The sequence below is a fragment of the Piliocolobus tephrosceles genome, chromosome 5 (assembly GCF_002776525.5).
Source record: "Piliocolobus tephrosceles isolate RC106 chromosome 5, ASM277652v3, whole genome shotgun sequence".
Lineage (NCBI taxonomy): Eukaryota > Metazoa > Chordata > Mammalia > Primates > Cercopithecidae > Piliocolobus > Piliocolobus tephrosceles.
Genome location: NC_045438.1, coordinates 98508469 through 98527693, shown reverse-complemented (window position 1 = coordinate 98527693; position 19225 = coordinate 98508469). Strand labels below are relative to the sequence as shown.

At 37.3% G+C, this 19225-nt stretch overlaps 1 protein-coding gene across 1 annotated transcript in view; it reads left to right on the top strand.

Annotated features, from left to right (window-relative positions):
• The window catches only part of CD109 (CD109 molecule), a 146035-nt gene that overhangs the window by 78148 nt on the left and 48662 nt on the right, over window positions 1-19225 (top strand). Inside the window, exons 15-21 of the mRNA XM_023219253.2 lie at window positions 1504-1680; window positions 4879-5031; window positions 13929-14003; window positions 14839-14899; window positions 16229-16370; window positions 17323-17440; window positions 18992-19105. Coding sequence (XP_023075021.1) covers window positions 1504-1680; window positions 4879-5031; window positions 13929-14003; window positions 14839-14899; window positions 16229-16370; window positions 17323-17440; window positions 18992-19105 — 840 coding nt within the window. The remainder of the gene's footprint in view (window positions 1-1503; window positions 1681-4878; window positions 5032-13928; window positions 14004-14838; window positions 14900-16228; window positions 16371-17322; window positions 17441-18991; window positions 19106-19225) is intronic.

Here is a 19225-nt window from a genome sequence, read left to right as displayed (position 1 = left end):
GACATAGGCATGGGCAAGGACTTCATGTCTAAAACACCAAAAGCAACGGCAGCAAAAGCCAAAATTGACAAATGGGATCTAATTAAACTAAAGAGCTTCTGCACAGCAAAAGAAACTACCATCAGAGTGAACAGGCAACCTACAGAATGGGAGAAAATTTTTGCAATCTACTCATCTGACAAAGGGCTAATATCCAGAATCTACAAAGAACTCAAACAAATATACAAGAAAACAACAAACAACCCCATCAAAAAGTGGGGAAAGGATATGAACAGACATTTCTCAAAAGAAGACATTCATACAGCCAACAGACACATGAAAAAATGCTCATCATCACTCGCCATCAGAGAAATGCAAATCAAAACCACAATGAGATACCATCTCACACCAGTTAGAATGGCAATCATTAAAAAATCAGGAAACAACAGGTGCTGGAGAGGATGTGGAGAAATAGGAACACTTTTACACTGTTGGTGGGATTGTAAACTAGTTCAACCATTATGGAAAACTGTATGGCAATTCCTCAAAGATCTAGAACTAGATGTACCATATGACCCAGCCATCCCACTCCTGGGTATATACCCAAAGGATTATAAATTATTCTACTACAAAGACACATGCACACGTATGTTTATTGCGGCACTATTCACAATAGCAAAGACTTGGAATCAACCCAAATGTCCATCAGTGACAGACTGGATTAAGAAAATGTGGCACATATGCACCATGGAATACTATGCAGCCATAAAAAAGGATGAGTTTGCGTCCTTTGTAGGGACATGGATGCAGCTGGAAACCATCATTCTTAGCAAACTATCACAAGAAGAGAAAACCAAACACCGCATGTTCTCACTCATAGGTGGGAACTGAACAATGAGTTCACTTGGACTCGGGAAGGGGAACATCACACACTGGGGCCTATCATGGGGAGGGGGGAGAGGGGAGGGATTGCAATGGGGAGTTATACCTGATATAAATGATGAATTGATGGGTGCTGATGAGTTGATGGGTGCAGCACACCAACATGGCACAAGTATGCATATGTAACAAACCTGCACGTTATGCACATGTACCCTAGAACTTAAAGGATAATAAAATAAATAAATAAATAAAAAAATCCTATTTGATAAGCAATATATATTCATTATAGAAAATTATACAATGTAAGAAAAATAAAAAAGAAAATAAAAAGTGCTATCCATGACCATGTAATTTTGCTAATTCAGCTTTCCCAATGGTGCCCTGTATTCCTTCCAATCAAAAATAGATTCTTGACTATGAAGCTACTGTTGCTCCAATCAGTATTACTTTAATCTTACCATTTTCTGTTTCTCAGTGTATGCTCTCTGTGTTTGTCAGAGAGGTTTTCCTGCATTCAAAAAGACTTTGAAACTGGTTTAAGTCAAGAATTTGTGTGTATGCATACAATTATTATTAATTTAGTTTCAGTTGAGATCCTACTAGGTTTGGCAATAAATTAAACCCATCTACTATTCTTTTCAGGTAGTATCCAGGGGACAGTTGGTGGCTGTAGGAAAACAAAATTCAACAATCTTCTCTTTAACACCAGAAAATTCTTGGACTCCAAAAGCCTGTGTAATTGTGTATTATATTGAAGATGATGGGGAAATTATAAATGATGTTCTAAAAATTCCTGTTCAGCTTGTTTTTAAAAATAAGGTAAGATTTAAGGTAATGATGTTTAAAAGAAAACTTTATATTAGTGAAGTCTGAGAAATGTAATTTTTTTAAGAAAAGTATCATTAAACCAAATTGGTTAGAAATTTATATTATTCTATTTCTAGAACGATGGTTAAACTTTTTAATATTTAGCACTACATATATATTTTTCCTTGTGGAGTTATGGGGGATTGATAGTCTATTTGTAAACTATGGTTCTGGTCTTTAAGACTTTAAGTCAGATCATGAAACCGTTTCACAATTTTTCAAATGATTGAATTAATATTGTTCAGGAACGAAATTCCAGTGGTAACATGGACTTCGTGTGGTGCTGATATTGCAGTGATGGTTTAAAGGGTGTGGGAGGGAGTAAGGCCATCTAGGATAACATGTGGAAGCAGAGCTGGGCTTTCATTAATCTATTTAATTAGCTGGAAACTAGCCCAGGGCAGCTTTTCAATGAGCTTGATGACCTTGCATGTGAGGATCTGTGTAGAGTCTGGTCTCCAAGTGCACTAGTGTTTTTTTTAGCCCAATGTGACCAGCTTAAGCAGGAAATGCCTTTGGAACCCAGCTCTGAAAAGAAACCTGATTGCATCATCTTATGTATATCAGAATGAGCCATTGCTCTCACTAACAACTGCTGCCCTCTTGGTCCTCTTATGTAAAAAATTATTGCTTTAAATAGTGATTTGCAGAGTATGGTTCTTCTATTTCTTTTTCCTTTATTTGTTAAAATAGTTGAGAAGTAACAGTACTGATCTGTACCCTCTTTTTTTTAAAATTTGTGTTTATTTATTTTTTGAGACTAGGTTATGAGACTGGCTAATTTTTGTATTTTTGGTAGAGACAGGATTTTGCTATGTTGCCCAGGTTGGTCTCTAACTCCTGGGCCCAGGTGATCCACCTGCCTCAGCCTCTCAAGGTGCTGAGATTACAGACACGAGACACTGCGCCAGGCCTGTACTTTACTTTTGTTGAGAATTATTACTCTCACTTTGATTGTTAAAATATAATACAAACTTCTGTTTTTTTTTTAGCTTGTGAAAAGAGTTCTTACAAAGATAACACTATGTTTTGTTAGTGTTAGAGCACAATTTTTGACTTCTAGTTATCCTAGTAATTGCCTGACAAAGATGAATTTTAAAGTAGAAGTTATAGAGGCTTAAACATTTCAAAAAGCAAGACCAGGTTCTAAAGCTAGTTACAGTGTAAAAGATCATGGACTTTAAGGAAGCAGAGTATGTTAATAGCATACTTTCAAGCAATTTCTTAGCTATAAGAGATTGGAAATTAGTTTCAGTTCCATTTGCAACGATATATCTTCCTCTTATTTTTATGTGATAATCATCACCTTTATAAAGAAACAACCTAATTGGAAATGGAGTATGTCTAAGCAAGAGAAAGTTAGTGAATGTTTATTAATGTTCAGTAATGACTATGGAATAAATGAATGAACTGTAGGAGGGGCAAGAGATGTAGGTTTAGAAATCATCTACACAGAAGTGCAAGCTGAAGCCATGGGGCTCTGAAGTACAGAGTATAGACTGGGAAGCACAAGGTCTAAGACTGAATCTTGAACATGCTGCTCCCTCTCCCCCACCTTTTAGTGTGTAGGTGGAGAAAGTAACCTACATACAGTGGTTTGAGAGGCATGTCAGAGAAAAATTGCACTGGACAAGTTAAACAGGTAAGGAAGGCTTTATTCAAGACTATTGCAATAGAAGAGAAAGATTAAACTCAACTCTGCTGAAACAAAAGGCAGGAGAGTTTTTAAGCACAGGGTGAACTCATCTAAAAGTGCTGGAGGACATTGTTGGGAGGTTGGTCAATGTAATTAGGTAGTCTGTGTTTGCTAATTAGTACTTACTGAAGTTAGGCTTCCACCCTCCCACAGAGACTGAAATCAATAGGGACTCTGTCTTTCTTGATGATTATACTTCAAAGGGATGGCCCTGAGGTCCTTGAGAAAGACATGCCTGGGTTGTAAAACTGCCCAGAGGCTGGGAGAAGATTTATATCTCAAAGGGTTGGAGAAAGAATTTATAATTGCATATTTTCTAAAATAAATGCTCTAAGAAAAGGGAGCTCAGGGGCTTATAGTTAGGAAGAGGCCTGTCTTTATAAAGTAGAGTCAACTTAAGGGGAACGTTAAGGCCCTCTTGGTCAGACATTATAATCACTGGCACAACAGAATGTTGTGATGAAATAGAGCTAGATGAAATGAAAATTCCCAGTAGGGGTCAGATGCGGTGGCTTACACCTGTAATCCCAGCACTTTGGGAGGCCGAGGCAGGTGGAGCACCTGAGGTCAGGAGTTGGAGATCAGCCTGACCAACATGGTGAAACCCTGTCTCTACTAAAAAAGATACAGAAATTAGCCAGGCATGGTGGTATGCACCTGTAATCCCAGCTACTTGGGAGGCTGAGGCAGGAGAATCGCTTGAACCCAGGAGGCAGAGGTTGCAGTGAGCCGAGATCGTGCCATTGCACTCTAGCCTGGGCAACAAGAGTGAAACTCCATCTCAAAAAAAAAAAAGGAAAATTCCCAGTAGGAAGGGGCCTCATGACAAGGCCATTTGGTTCAGCAGGGATGCAATGACTGATGCTCTTTATAAAGTATTAGATTAGTAGGTCCAGGACCATGCTTTCCTGAGGGTAATGATGAGGAAGTTTAGAAGGCCATGGAGACACAGAGCATGAGGGCCTGACTAGTGTTTGCTCTAACCACCCCCTCCCTTGGAAAGGCCTCCCGTCACCCCCAGTCCAGGGTGATTCTGTGAGTCCCGGAGGAGCTTTCCTTGCTTTCACTCCTAAGTTCACATCACCAACACGTAGGCATCCTCTTTTGTGTTTCTCCTTTATATAGTGGCCTTCCCCAGGTATGCTAGACGCTGCTGTCTTCTACTCAGCACTGGCTGGGATCTGAGGGCTGGGAGATGGAGAAAGGGAAGAAAAAAGATTCAGAATTGAAGAATAATTCAGATTCATATCACTGTGAGTTCTATGACTTGCAGACACTCTGGGAGTAGTTTTTTTATTCCTTTCCCTAGAGAAGGGTTCTGTATGGTTTTAGAATTATCCCTGAGCCAAGGCAAATGTAGAATCTTTGCTATATTTTGAGCCATTGATCTGCTGTTGGCAAAAATATGCTTTAAAAAAGTGAAATAAGTTAATCCTCCTTTCTCTCTTTTTTAGATAAAGCTATATTGGAGTAAAGTGAAAGCGGAACCATCTGAGAAAGTCTCGCTTAGGATCTCTGTGACACAGCCTGACTCCATAGTTGGGATTGTAGCTGTTGACAAAAGTGTGAATCTGATGTATGCCTCTAATGATATTACAATGGAAAATGTGAGTTTAGCTATTTTGTCATTATGAAAATACGCACTATAAGAGAAAAAAGAAACTTTATTGTATTACTTTAAATATTTAAAGAAAATTTCGTTAGTTCCTTTGCATGTGTAAGTCAATAATTAGCAAAGCTTCCAAATAAAAAATAATCTGTATGGTAATGGTTATGTTGGAAAGAAGCTTATGTGGTTAGTGTCCTTGTTGTCTTTCGTGAGAATTATCACCTAAAGTTAGATGGGAGGAGTAAGTTCTGGAGTCCTATGGTACAACATGGTGACTATAGTTAATGATAATGTACCATATACTTGAAAATTGCTCAGAGAGTAGATTTTAAATGTTCTCACCGCAAAAAAATGATCAATATGTGGTATGTAAGGTAATAGATATGTTAATTAGCTTAATCATTCCACAGTATATACAAATATCAATATATCACACTGTACTCCATAAATATATACCCTAAAAAATGCCACTTATAGTTTTCCTTCATTTTCATGCTACATTTTAAGACATTCAAGGAAGTAGTAGGAAATTGACTTGCATAATTCTGGGTTACATTAGATAAGAGAGCTTTAGATAATTTTTGAAGCATGTTCTATTTTGGTTATACATAATGGTTATAACTAATTACAGTTCCCATTGGGCCGAGCATGGTGGCTCATGCCTGTAATCCCAGCACTTTGGGAGGCCGAGGCGGGCGGATCACGAGGTCAGGAGATAGAGACCATCCTGGCTAACACGGTGAAACCCCGACTCTACTAAAAATACAAAAAATTAGCTGGGCGTGTTGGTGGACGCCTGTAGTCCCAGCTGCTTGGGGGGCTGAGACAGGAGAACGGCGTGAACCCGGGAGGCGGAGCTTGCAGTGAGCCTAGTTCGTGCCACTGCACTCCAGCCTGGGCGACAGAGCGAGACTCCATCTCAAAAAAAAAAAAAAAAAAAAGATTACAGTTCCCATTGAATCAGGAATTTGCAGTGTATTGAGGGGGTGAAATCATGTTACTCTGCAGAAAACTAACAAACCAAGAAGTATATGAACATCTAGCATTGCATAAATGAAACCCATATTCATTAGTCATTTGATTTTTATTTTTATGTTCTTGATATATTCTTGTGTACCATTGTCAGTTGTAAACTAGATTGTATAATTTATGTCTATTAATGGATTCAGTAAAGTGATTAACAATACATCAGGAAGAAAGTTATATATAGTTAGGTTGATTTGGTCATTATATTGTAAAATTTAATTTACTTGTGAAAAATTGTACATTTTCTTCAGTCTATACAACTATTTTTTTCAATCTTTTCTTTTTTTTTTGAAAACTTTTTGTTTTACAACCAATTGGTCATTTTTTTTCTCTATGACTTTTCCTGAGTTCACATACTTAGTTTTATAAGTCTGTAGATCTTGCATTTGATTTAACTGAATATACTAGCATCTGTTATTTTATAGCTTTCTAAATACATTGGTAAATATATAATTACATTTTTTTCTTCCCTACATATGTGTATGTTTGTATGTGTGTACGTGTATGTGTATATCATACACGTACACATACACGTACACACACACCCCATCTGATGTGCTGTGCTCTGTCTCGATTTACATTTATACATATGCATGTAATATATATATATTTACAAGCATATTTATATATGCATATAATATATGTATATTTACAAGTATATATATATACAGATAATATACATATATTTACATTATTTTTTTTCAGATATTAAGGTTGCTTTCTCAGCTTTCTTTTGGTTCATATTTTCCTGATGTATTTTTACATTTCTTATTTTCAACCTTTTGTAAGTTTTTAAGTGTATCTTTTAAATAGCATATTACTATATTGCTTTTGTTTTTCAATCTAATAGCTAACATATTTTAATAAGCTTTTATTTAATCCATTTATAAGTATGGTAATTCTTTTTCTAATGGGGACTTTTTTCTGCTTTTTTTATATTTTAAAATTTAGATTCTTTTTCCGTGGGCTAGATTAAATTTGTTTTGCTGATTTAGAAGTTATGCATTCTATTTTGGTTACTCTGTTAATTAAACTGTACCCATATTAATTTATCCTTGTTGATTTCTAAAGGTTATCAATATTTGAATCTAGTATGCTCTTATATCCTTTTGGTCTCTACCTCTGTCTTTTCCTTCTCCTCCTACCCTGGCCGGATCATTCTGTTCGTGTACAGATTTTTAGCTCCATGTTATCATAGATTGCCCTTTCAATCTATGCTGTTCTTTCATTTTTTAATTGTGGAAATCTGTGTTGATTATTTCTTCCTCTCCATTTTATTTTTTCTTTCCTTCTGGGATTTTGTTATTTAGAAATTGACACTTTTACTTCCATCCTGCACATCTCTTAGTTTTTTGTTTTGTTTTCTAACTCTTTGTCTTTTCTGTGTTTTTCTGGGAGAGTTCCTCAGTTGACTATTCAGCTTAGTGATCATTCATTAGCTGTATTTATCCTACTTTAATCTCTTATATTGTGTCTTTTATGTCAGCTATTGTTTTTAGTATCTATCATTTTCCTTTGTTTCTTGTTTTTGTTTTATATTCTAATATTTCCCATTATCTCCTTGTGTGTATTTGATGTGTGTATTTTAAATTATTGAATTGACCTTTTCAGTAATTTTCTGTCACATGCTATATGTTGTCTAGTTGGATGTCTTACTTTTACAGTATTTATACTCTTTGCAAGTTTAGTTGATTTGGCAGATCCTCTGATAATATCTATTTGGGAAGACTAAGCATCAGGTTCCAATCTGTGTAAGTCCTGTGAATCCCTCCTGAGGGGAGAGGACTAGCCTCATGGACTAGAGAATTACCCTTGATCCTTTCTGCGGCCTGCCTCTATTCAGAGTTTCACTCTTAAACCCTTGGGGAAAAGAGCACCAGTAACAGAAGGTCTCCTGAGGTTATGATTCACCAGCCCTGAGGGTTTGGAGGAGGAGGAGAGGAAGAGTGAATGCTTGAGGGACATGGTTCTGTCTGCTGTTTTCCTCACTTTCCCACACTAGTAGGGCAGAGGTGCTGACCTGGTATTATCTTTTGGATACTTGCACAGGCAGTCTGAGCTGCTACTGCTGTTGATTTTGGCAGTGAAGTTGCCAGGACTGTGTGTCCTGAGCAACCCCCTGGAGGGAAATAAGGGCAAAATTTAAAAACCTCTCCTCCAGCCTGTTTTCTGACTGCTATGTCTGCTGCTGTGTCTAGCTGCCTTCTGCCTTAGAATGAAGCTATGCACTTTCTCCCAAGACCAATTCAAGATGTCCACCACTCTTCCTGGGGTTTTCTCATTGTGCATGTTGAAGTTTCCTGCTTGCTTTTATTGTTTCTCCAGTTGGTTCTGGAGGAGGGAATCAGGAACCTGTCGTAGTAGATTGGTTTTGACTTCTTTTTTTTTCTTGTTAAATTTACATGTGTTGTCAATAGCCTCTTGAATGCCTTGGAATAATTTAAGTATATAGATCTTCCAGGAATAATTTTAGATGTTAGCCTTCTTGTCATTAGCCTATGCTGCAGCTTTGACAATGCTTTGTTTATTGAGCCAGTGAGAACAGGAAGATTTCTTTATGAGATAGATGCTGCTTTTTCTTTTTTCTTCTTTAAAAAATAAATTTTATTGTGTATATTTGAGGTTTGCAACATGATGTTATGGAATACATATAGGCAGTATAATGGTTACTGTAGTGAAGCAAATTTACATATTTATCATTTCGCATAGCTACGTTTTTGTGACAAAAGAAGTTAAAATCGATTTAATGAAAACTCCAAATATCTTAATTCTATTAACTATATCTCTCATGTGGTAGATTATATAACTGCATTTTTTCATCCCATATATCTGCTATTTTGTATCCTTTGACCTCCATATTCCCATTTTCTTCTTCCTTCCCCCCTTGCCCCTGTAACCATCATTTGTTTATTCATTTATTTATTTAAACTTTTAAGTTCGGGGGTACATGTGCAGGTTTGTTACATAGGCAAACTTGTGTCATAGGGGTTTGTTGTACAGATTATTTCATCACTCAGGTATTAAGCCTAGTACACATCAGTTATTTTTCCTGATCCTCTCCCTCCTCCCACCCTCCACTGTCTGACAAGCCCTACTGTGTGTTGTTCCTCTCTATGTGTCCATGTGTTCTCATTATTTAACTCCCACTTATAAGTGAGAACATGTGGTATTTGGTTTTCTGTTCCTGCGTTAGTTTGCTAAGGATAATGGCCTCCAGCTCCATCCATGTACCTGCAAAGGAGATGATCTTGTTCTTTATGGCTGCCTAGTATTCCATGGTGTACGTGTACTATCACTGATGGACATTTAGGTTGATTCCATGTCTTTGCTATTGTGAGTAGTGCTGCAGTGAACATATGGATGCATACATCTTTATGATAGAATGATTTATATTCCTTTGGATATATACCCAATAATGGGATTGCTGGTATGGAAATGGTGTTTCTGTCTTAAATCTTTGAGGAATTGTCACATTGTCTTGTACAATGGCTGAATTAATTAACACTCCTACCAATAGTGTGTAAGTATTCCTTTTCTCTACAACCTCACCAGCATCTGTTATTTTTTTGACTTTTAAATGATAGCCATCCATTCTGATTGGTGTGAGATGGTATCTCATTGTGTGTTTTTATTTTATTTTATTTTATTTTATTTATTTATTTTTGAAACAAAGTCTCACTCTGTTGCTCAGCTGGAGTGCGGTGGTGCAATCTCGGCTCACTGCAACCTATGCCTCCCGGGTTCAAGCGATTCTCCTGCCTCAGCCTCCTGAGTAGCTGGGACTACAGGTGTGCAACACCATGCCTGACTAATTTAAAAATTTTTTTTTAGTAGAGATGGGTTTCACCATATTGGCCTGGCTGGTCTCAAACTCCTGGCTTTGTGATCCATCTGCCTCGGCCTCCCAAAGTGCTGGGATTACAGGCGTGAGCCACCAAGTGCACGATCTGTTAGCAAAATTTGCTTGACAGAATCTCGGTCTGTTACCCAGGCTGGAGTGCAGTGACGTGATCTTGGCTCACTGCAGCCTTCACCTCCTGGGTTCAAGTGATTCTCCTGCCTCAGTCTCCCAAGTAGCTGGGATTACAGGCGTGAGCAACCACGCCCAGCTGGTTTTGTATTTCAATAGAGACAGGATTTCACCATGTTGGACTGGCTGAGTTCAAACTCCTGACCTCAAGTGATCCTCCTGCTTTGGCCTCCCAAAGTGCTGGGATTACAGGTGTGAGCACTGCACCTGGCCTCCTTTTGGTTCTGATTTTCATTTCTCTAATGATCAGGGTTGTTGAGCTTTTTCTCATATGACTGTAGGCCACATGTGTGACTTCTATGACTTCTATTGGAAAGTGTTGGTTCATATCCTTTGCTCACTTTTTTTTTTTTTTTTGAGATGGAGTTTCCCTCTTTTTGCCCAGGCTGGAGTGCAATGGCATGATCTTGGCTCACCGCAACCTCCACCTCCCAGGTTCAAGCGATTCTCCTGCCTCAGCCTCCCAAGTAGCTGGAATTACAGGCATGTGTCACCGTGTCTGGCTAATTTTGTATTTTTTAGTAGTGACGGGGTTTATTCATGTTGGTCAGGCTGGTCTCAAACTTCTGACCTCAGGTGATCCGCCTGCCTTGGCCTCCCAAAGTGCTGGGATTATAGGCATGAGCCACTGTGCCTGGCCCCTTTGCTGGCTTAAAAAAAATTTTTTTTTTCTTGTAAATTTGTTAAGTTCCTTATAGATGCTGGATATTAGACCTTTGTCAGATGCATAGTTTGCAAAACTTTTCTCCCATTTTGTAGGTTGTTTACTGTGTTGATAGTTTCTTTTGCTGTGCAGATCTCTTTCATTTAATTTGATCCCATTTGTCAATTTTTGCGTTTGTTGCAATTGCTTTTGACATCTCTGTCATGAAATCTTTGGCTGTGCCTATGTCCTGAATGGTATTGACTAGGTTGTCTTCCAGGGTTTTTATAGTTTTGAGTTTTACATTTAAGTTTTAATCCATCTTAAGTTAATTTTTGTATATGGTGTAAGGAAGGGGTCCAATTTCAATCTTCTGCATATGGCTAGCTGGCTTCTGCTCCCGGCACTATTTATTGAATAGGGAATCCTTTCCCCATTGCTTGTTTTTGTCAGGTTTGTTGAAGATCACATAGTTGTAGATGTGCAGTCTTATTTCTGGGTTATCTATTCCGTTCCATTGCTCTGTGTGTCTGTTTTTATGTGAGTACCATGCTGTTTTGGTTACTATAGCCTTATAGTACAGTTTGAACTCTGATAGCATGATGCCTCCAGCTTTGCTCTTTTTGCTTAGGATTGTCTTGGCTCTACGAGCTCTTTTTTGGTCCCATATGAATTTTAAAATAATTTTCTCTAGTTCTGGGAGGAATATAGTAGTTTAATAGGAATAACATTGAATACATAAATTACTTTGGGCAGTATGGCCATTTTAACAATATTGATTCTTCCTATTCATGAGCATGGGATGTTTTCCCATTGGTTTGTTCATCTCTGATTTCTTTGAGCAGTGGTTTGTAGTTCTCCTTGTAGAGATCTTTTACCTCCCTAGTTAGCTGTATTCTTAAGTATTTTATACTTTTTGTGGCAGTTGTAAATGAGAGTTTATTTCTGATTTGGCTCTCTGCTTGTGTGTTGTTGGTGTATAGGAATGCTAGTGATTTTCACACATCGAGGCTTTCCTGAAGTTGTTTATCAGTTTAAGAAGCTTTTGGGCTGAGACTGTGGGGTTTTCTAGATACAGAATTATGTCATCTGCAGACAGGGATAGTTTGACTTCCTCTCTTCCTATTTGGATGCCTTTTATTTCTTTCTTTTGTCTGATTGCCCTGGCCAGAACTTCTAGTGCTATATTGAATAGGAGTGGTGAGAGAGGGCATTCTTGTCTTGTGCTGATAACCACTGTTTAGATACTGCTTCTTGAATAGTTCTATGAATTGGTGTCTGAGCAAGAGCAGAAGCAAATCTTCATGCATTTGTATTTTGTGACAGAGTTAGAGTCATGGAACTATAGCCTTTTCTCTCCAATATGCCCGGCTCTGGCTCCATTGTCTACTTGCCAGCTTGTTGAGACATTATGAAAATTTTTTCTTATTTTATTGTTTTCTTATTGGTGCCTGTTCTATTTACTTATTGTGGATGCAGCTGTGGTTGTTGTTAGCATTGTAGAAATAGTGGTTGCAGGTGTTTAATTTTATGCTGGAATGTGTTTTTTTCAACTTAGATTTTTTTTGTGATTTTTAATTCTGACTTTGTCTTAATGTGGTTAATGTAAATTAGAGAGAAGTATCAAAATCATTACCTAAAAAGGTATAATACTTGATTTTTATTGAAGTTAAATATATATAAAATAAAATTTGCTGTTTTTACCATTTTAAGTGTTTAATTCAGTGACATTAATTACTTCACAATGTTGTATGACCATCACCGATATTTCCAAAACATTTCATGGCTCCAGACAGAGACTCTGTAATCATTACACAATAACTACTCATTTCTCCCTCCCCACAGCCCTTGGGAACCTCTGGTCTGCTTCTGTCTTTATGAATTTACCTATTCTAGATATTTTAGATTTATATAATATTTGCCCTTTTATGTCTGGCTTATTTCACTTAGCACAGTGTTTTCAAGATTCTTCCATGTTGTAGCATGTATCAGAGCTTCATTTCTTTTTTTTTTTTTTGTTTTTTTTTGAGACTGAGTCTAGCTCTATCACCCAGGCTGGAGTGCAATGGCGCGATCTTGGCTCACTGCAACCTCTGCCTCTTGGGTTCAAACCATTCTCCTGTCTCAGCCTCCCGTGTAGTTGGGACTACACGTGCCCGCCACCACGCCCGGCTAATTTTTTGTATTTTTAGTAGAGATGGGGTTTCACTATGTCGGCCAGGCTGGTCTTAAACTCCTGACCTCATGAATCACTCGCCTCGGCCTCCCAAAGTGCTGGGATTACAGGCGTGAGCCACTGCATGTAGCCTCAGAGATTCATTTCTTTTTACGGCTGAATAGTATTGTGTTGTGTATATACACCACACTTTGTTTATCCATTTTTCTGCTGATGGACACAGGTTGTTTCCGCCTTTTTGGCTGTTGTGACTAATGCTGCAATGAACAGTGGCATACAAGTATCTCTTGGAGTTACTGTTTTCAGTTCTTTTGGGTATATACCTAGGAGTGGAATTACTGGGTCATATTCTAATTCTGTGTTAATTTTTTGAGGAATCAACAGTTTTACTCATTCTTTTAGCCCGTTTTACCCATTCTTGCTAGCAATGAGTACTATTCTTCTTAAAGAAAGCATTGCTAATAGGGTACATGCAAATATCTCATTTTTGAAAAAACTATATCTCATGGATGTTGTCATTTGCCTTGCTTTGATTATCAGTGAGGCTGAGTATTTTGCTGCTTATTAATAACTTATATTCCTACTTTTGTAAATTGCCTCTTCAGGTTTTCTTTTTTCATTTTTTTGTAAATGTAGGTCACTGACATTTTGCAGAGTTTATATTAATCTTCAACAAAGTTAACCTGTTTATCTCTGCCAAAAGTGTGGGTCATTTTTAATGCTGACATCTGCCTGTTGGTCTTGTCAAAGAGTAACATCTAAGTTCTCCCTGCCAGAACTCAAGTCCAGACTTCTTAGGAACTCTGGATTGTTGAACAGAGTAAAAGTAAGTGTAGATAAGAAATGTAGTTTTGGCTGACGGAATGATGAACAAAGCAATTACATATTCACTGCTCCTCAATTGGTGTCATTTTCAAAGTGATAAACATGAAGGCTAAGTCTTATCTAAGTTACTTGGAAGAAGTGTTGTGAAAGGTTGCTATGAATCCATTCAGTCTGTATATTTTATCTTCTCCTTAGGTGGTCCATGAGTTGGAACTTTATAATACAGGATATTATTTAGGCATGTTCATGAATTCTTTTGCAGTCTTTCAGGTATGTTTTGCTTACTATATTGAAAAGATATTAATACTTTTTACTATTGCAATCCCTTTCAGAATTAGTGATCATTTTGAGATGTTAACCTTTTATTAAATGTGTCACTGAAGTACAGTCTTATGTAAGTATAATTTGAAATGGAAAGAAAATCATCTTTCCAGTTTTAAAAGTGAATGGAACAATTCACCATTGGAAAAGTTAATGGAATTGACATTGAACAAATAATTTTTCCTTTATGTATATGTATTTCCATATAAATATATTACATATATATTTCCTTGACTTTGAAATGGCTCTTTATGCATGAGTGTGTGTGTGCGCGTGTGTGTGTAAGATCGATGTGTGTGTTTGAGTGAAAAGATCGATTTGTCTGTGCGTGTGTGTGTGAGAAAGATCGATGTGTGTGTGCGTGTGTGTTTGAGAAAGATCGATGGGTGTGTGCGTGTGTGTTTGAGAAAGATCGATGGGTGTGTGCATGTGTGTGTGAGAAAGATCGATGTGTGTGTGCGTGTGAGTGAGAAAGATTGATGTGTGTGTGCATGTGTGTGTGTGTTTGAGTGAGAAAGATCGATGTGTGTGTGCGTATGTGTGAGAAAGATCGATGTGTGTGTGAGTGAGAAAGATCGATGTGTGTTTCGTGTGTGTGTAAGTGAGAAAGATCGGTGTGTGTGCGTGTGTGTGTGTATTTGAGAGAGAAAGGATGAATGTATGTGAATGTGTGTACCTAAGCTCTCAAAAATGAGCACAAGTGAGCAGTGTGGGAGAATGCCTTGATAATTTAGAGAGCATTTAAACTGGTGTTTTAAAAGAAAATTAAAATTATTCTTTTTAGGAGTGTGGACTCTGGGTATTGACAGATGCAAACCTCACGAAGGATTATATTGATGGTGTTTGTAAGTAATATATGGCAACATGCTTGTATTTGTCCTTCACATGATATTCAACACTACTTACATGGATATGGGTATTTTCCAGATGAACATAGAGATTGTGATTTTCATTTTTCTGTTCTCTTCTCCCAAAATGTTTGGAGTTTAATGTACTTGGAAGTACATCTGGGCCATGACATGGAATGTTCATCTGAGCTCCTGTCTAGATCTTTGAAGTGAATGCTTTCCTTTTTCTCTTGTTAATCCTTTGAGGTAGTTATAGTTTTGGACACACTGGAAGCTGCTGTGCCTCTGATTTGTATCACAAACTGTGCTATTCTTTGGGAATTATTTAAAAGGAGCAACATATTTTTGAAATATTTTTGTTCTCTAGCTTTTTGATGTTCACCTAGAAAATAGCCCAGATGCCATCATGCCATAAAGTATTCTGGTACACACACACACACACACACACACACAGAGACATGGACACCACACACACACACACACACACACACACACACACACACACACACACACAGACCCAGACACACAGACACACAGACACACACACACACACCCCTCATCAATCTGAGTTCTTCCTGGGCAGGATTATATCTGTACATCCTAGTTTCTTGAATTGCTAAATAGAGTTGGCTACCAACTAATAATAAAGTGTGCTTTTAGAAAGAAGTCATAAAATATTTTGACTGAAGGAAATGTATAAATTAGAATGGTTAACCTTAGAAGGGGTTCTCTTTTCTTTCAGGTAAAATTATACTCATATCATCTTGAAAGGCTTCTAGAACTGTCACAGTTTCTATCCCTGAATTCCCTGTTTCTGTCAGGTATTCGGTTATTCTGTGCTAAGCCCCACGGTCTCTTTGGGCTGGTTCTTGCCCCCACAGGACACCTGATCCTCTGTCCTGAAACTTAAAAGATAATTTTATTGTCTTGAAGATGTTATGAAGTCGTTATGATTTCTCTGTATTAAAGACATGTGATTCATTTGGCTTTCCTCATATAACCCTGTATCATAGACAGTCTTCCAAGCATCTTTTTCCATTTTTCAGTCTCAGTTTTTGCCCATCTTTGTTCTTTTTTACATATTGAATCCTTCTTGATGCCCACTGTAATACCTATTCTCTTGCCAGTAATACTTACTGTATCCTTTACCTTTTCTGAAAACCTTCTTCTACCTTTTCACTGTAATAGAAAGAACCTGATACTCTCACTGGCACATTATGTCTCTGGACACCTTCCCAAGTGATTGACATTCATTCTGTGTGTGGAGTTTACAATTCATTCTCTCCAGTGACTGTTTTTCTAACTCTTGTCCATGTTTATTTATAGATGACAATGCAGAATATGCTGAGAGGTTTATGGAGGAAAATGAAGGACATATAGTTGATATTCAAGACTTTTCTTTGGGCAGCAGTCCACATGTCCGAAAGCATTTTCCGGAGACTTGGATTTGGCTAGACACCAACATGGGGTAAAAACTTATGAAGTTCTTTGCCCATATATATTTTGTTTAGTGTTTGTTTTAAATAAGCTTTGCCCTCTTTCTAATGTTTAAGTACAAATATAGTGTAACTAAGAACTAAGTAGACCAAAATGATTTTTTAGGAAATGATATTTATTGAATCTGAATACAGGTTTTGATAAAGCCACACACAAATTATGGCAGGAAGTTCTCATCAATGAGGAGACAGGCCTTTTTTTTTTTTTTTTTAATGAAGGGCGATTTTGACTTCCTTAAAGTCTCATGATTCTTGTTGAAGAAAAATTGCTGGGAGTACCTTTGTTGTCACAGGGTGGGAAGCACTCATGATTATCTCCTGCAACCCGTGGCAGTGCTGCTAACTGAACCCTGCTCCTCACAAAACATTCCCAGGAGTCACAGGGAGAAGGGGCATGGGTGGTAGAAGAAATTCAGCTTAGCTGATAAACCCCGTACTACCTGGCCTGATAATTGAGCAGGTAAATCATGAAATCCACATCGTATTTTATAGTCAGCTGTTTAAAGATACTTGAGTTAACACATGAGTGAAATCTCAAGGAAACAAATAACAGCATTGACAGGGATACACAGAAAAACTTCTGCAAATTTAGAGAAAAAATTGGAGTTCATGTTGAAAATATGTATTTATTATTTATAAAAAATTTGTGAAAAAGTGATGTTTATTCTGAAGATGTAAATATTGCAGGAAGATTTTATTAGAATATGGATTGATATGCAGTATCATGACCTTGCGATGACCTATTCTTTGAAAAGTTGGGATCTACTATTTTATACTTAAACCTTTTAAATGGTTTTAAATTCAGATATGCAAATAATATGAAAAACTGAACTTCTTCCAAAAATAGTTTAGATTATGTTGGCTTATATCAAAATGTATCAGTTCTTGGTTTTGTGATGTTTATGTTTATTATCTTGACTTCAGTTCTAGGATTTACCAAGAATTTGAAGTAACTGTACCTGATTCTATCACTTCTTGGGTGGCTACTGGTTTTGTGATCTCTGAGGACCTGGGTCTTGGACTAACAAAGACTCCAGTGGAGGTATTGTATTAAAGAGCTGCTTATCAATGTTACAGTGACATTAAGCTAATAGAGCATCAGCTCCTCAAGGTTTTTTTTTTTTTGTTTGTTTTGTTTTAAATGACTGCTTATAATGTTTATCACAGTTTAGAGATTCCTTGGCTTCATCTTTTGCTTATTATCTGTTTTATATTTAAGAATGTGAGCTATATTTAGCTTTATAAACTGCTAAATGTGGGAAGTCCATATTAACATTTGGGTGGAAAAGTTTATTATTGACCTGAACTAACCATCTCCAAAGGCTGGAAGAGAGAGAAAGGAAAAGAGAGAGAGAGAAAGGAGAGGAGAGAGTGAGTCTTTCTATTTGTCCTCTTCAAGAATGAACAGAACTTCTCAAGATGTTCACTAGCCAATATTCCATCATGTCTTTTGGTCAAATTGCATCATATATTGTTTTCTAAGCCAGTCACTGGCAGGAGGAATATAATGGCCATGAGTGGCCTGAATTATCTCATTTGAAATTGAAATGTAATTCCAATTTACAAAATAATTGTATTCATGAAAAATTCAGTGTATATTGAAAAATGCTTTGGGTTTATATAGCAATTGGAATTAGATTGTAAGCTCAGGCCATTATAAACAGACAATTCAGCTACCTGAATGTCTGAAGGAACATTCAAGAATCACGAGGAACATGGGGCAATTTTTCATTGTCTGGGGCTATCCTGAGTATTGCAGACTGTCATCCACTAGCTACCTATAGCCCCTTCGAGTCATGGTGACAATGTAAGACACCTTCACCAGTGTCCAGATAAACTCTAGAGGGAGTTACTGCTGCCAGCAAACCACTGGCCTAAACTAATCCAAGTTTAGCTTTAGATGCAGGGGTGGGGCTTGGCCTTTTCTGTAAGACTTGGCCAACAATATCAGAATTGGATCACTGAGGAGGAAGCACATGTATTCAGATGTCCCACACATTTTCTCATCTATATGTAAAAATAAATCGTATATATGTTTTAGAAATAATTTCCAATTTCCTCTTTACATTTAGTCAGGAGGCACATGTATTCAGATGTCCCACACTAGAACAGGGGCTGCTGGATTTGGCAGGGCTTTTAAAGCAGATTGGTGGAGTCAATACAGTATGAAAGAAGAGCAAATTGCTTTGGGATTAGACAGGCTGGGTTCTAGTTCTGGCTCCTCTACTTGCCAGCAATATGAATTTGTACTAGTTACAAAAATCTCTAAAATTTAATTTTCTTTTCTCTAAAGTAGGAGCCTAACAGTAACCTCATGGGGTTGTAATGACCAAACAAAATAATGTATGTGAAGATCTTGGTTGCTATAAGGCACTGAATAAAGTATAGTGATTATTATGTTAAGTAACATCAATCAAGTCAATTTGCCATCATTCATTTGTGATAAGTTGCTGTTTGCTTTCTGTTGATAGCAAGTTGACATTTCTAGCTGAAGTTAAAAGCTTCATAGGTTTTATGAAGATTGCATTTAATTGCATAAAATGTGAAGAATTTTGACCTGAATAAAAATATGTACTCATTGTGTTCTTTCCAGCTGCAAGCCTTCCAACCATTTTTCATTTTTTTGAATCTTCCCTACTCTGTTATCAGAGGTGAAGAATTTGCTTTGGAAATAACTATATTCAATTATTTGAAAGATGCCACTGAGGTAACATATTCAAGCTTTTGTTGATCATTTACACTACAGGAGAAAATGGAGGTAGCACGAAGGGATTGGGTTGTGTAGTATCTGGGCATTTGGGATTCTAAGCACTTTATACATTTCTGG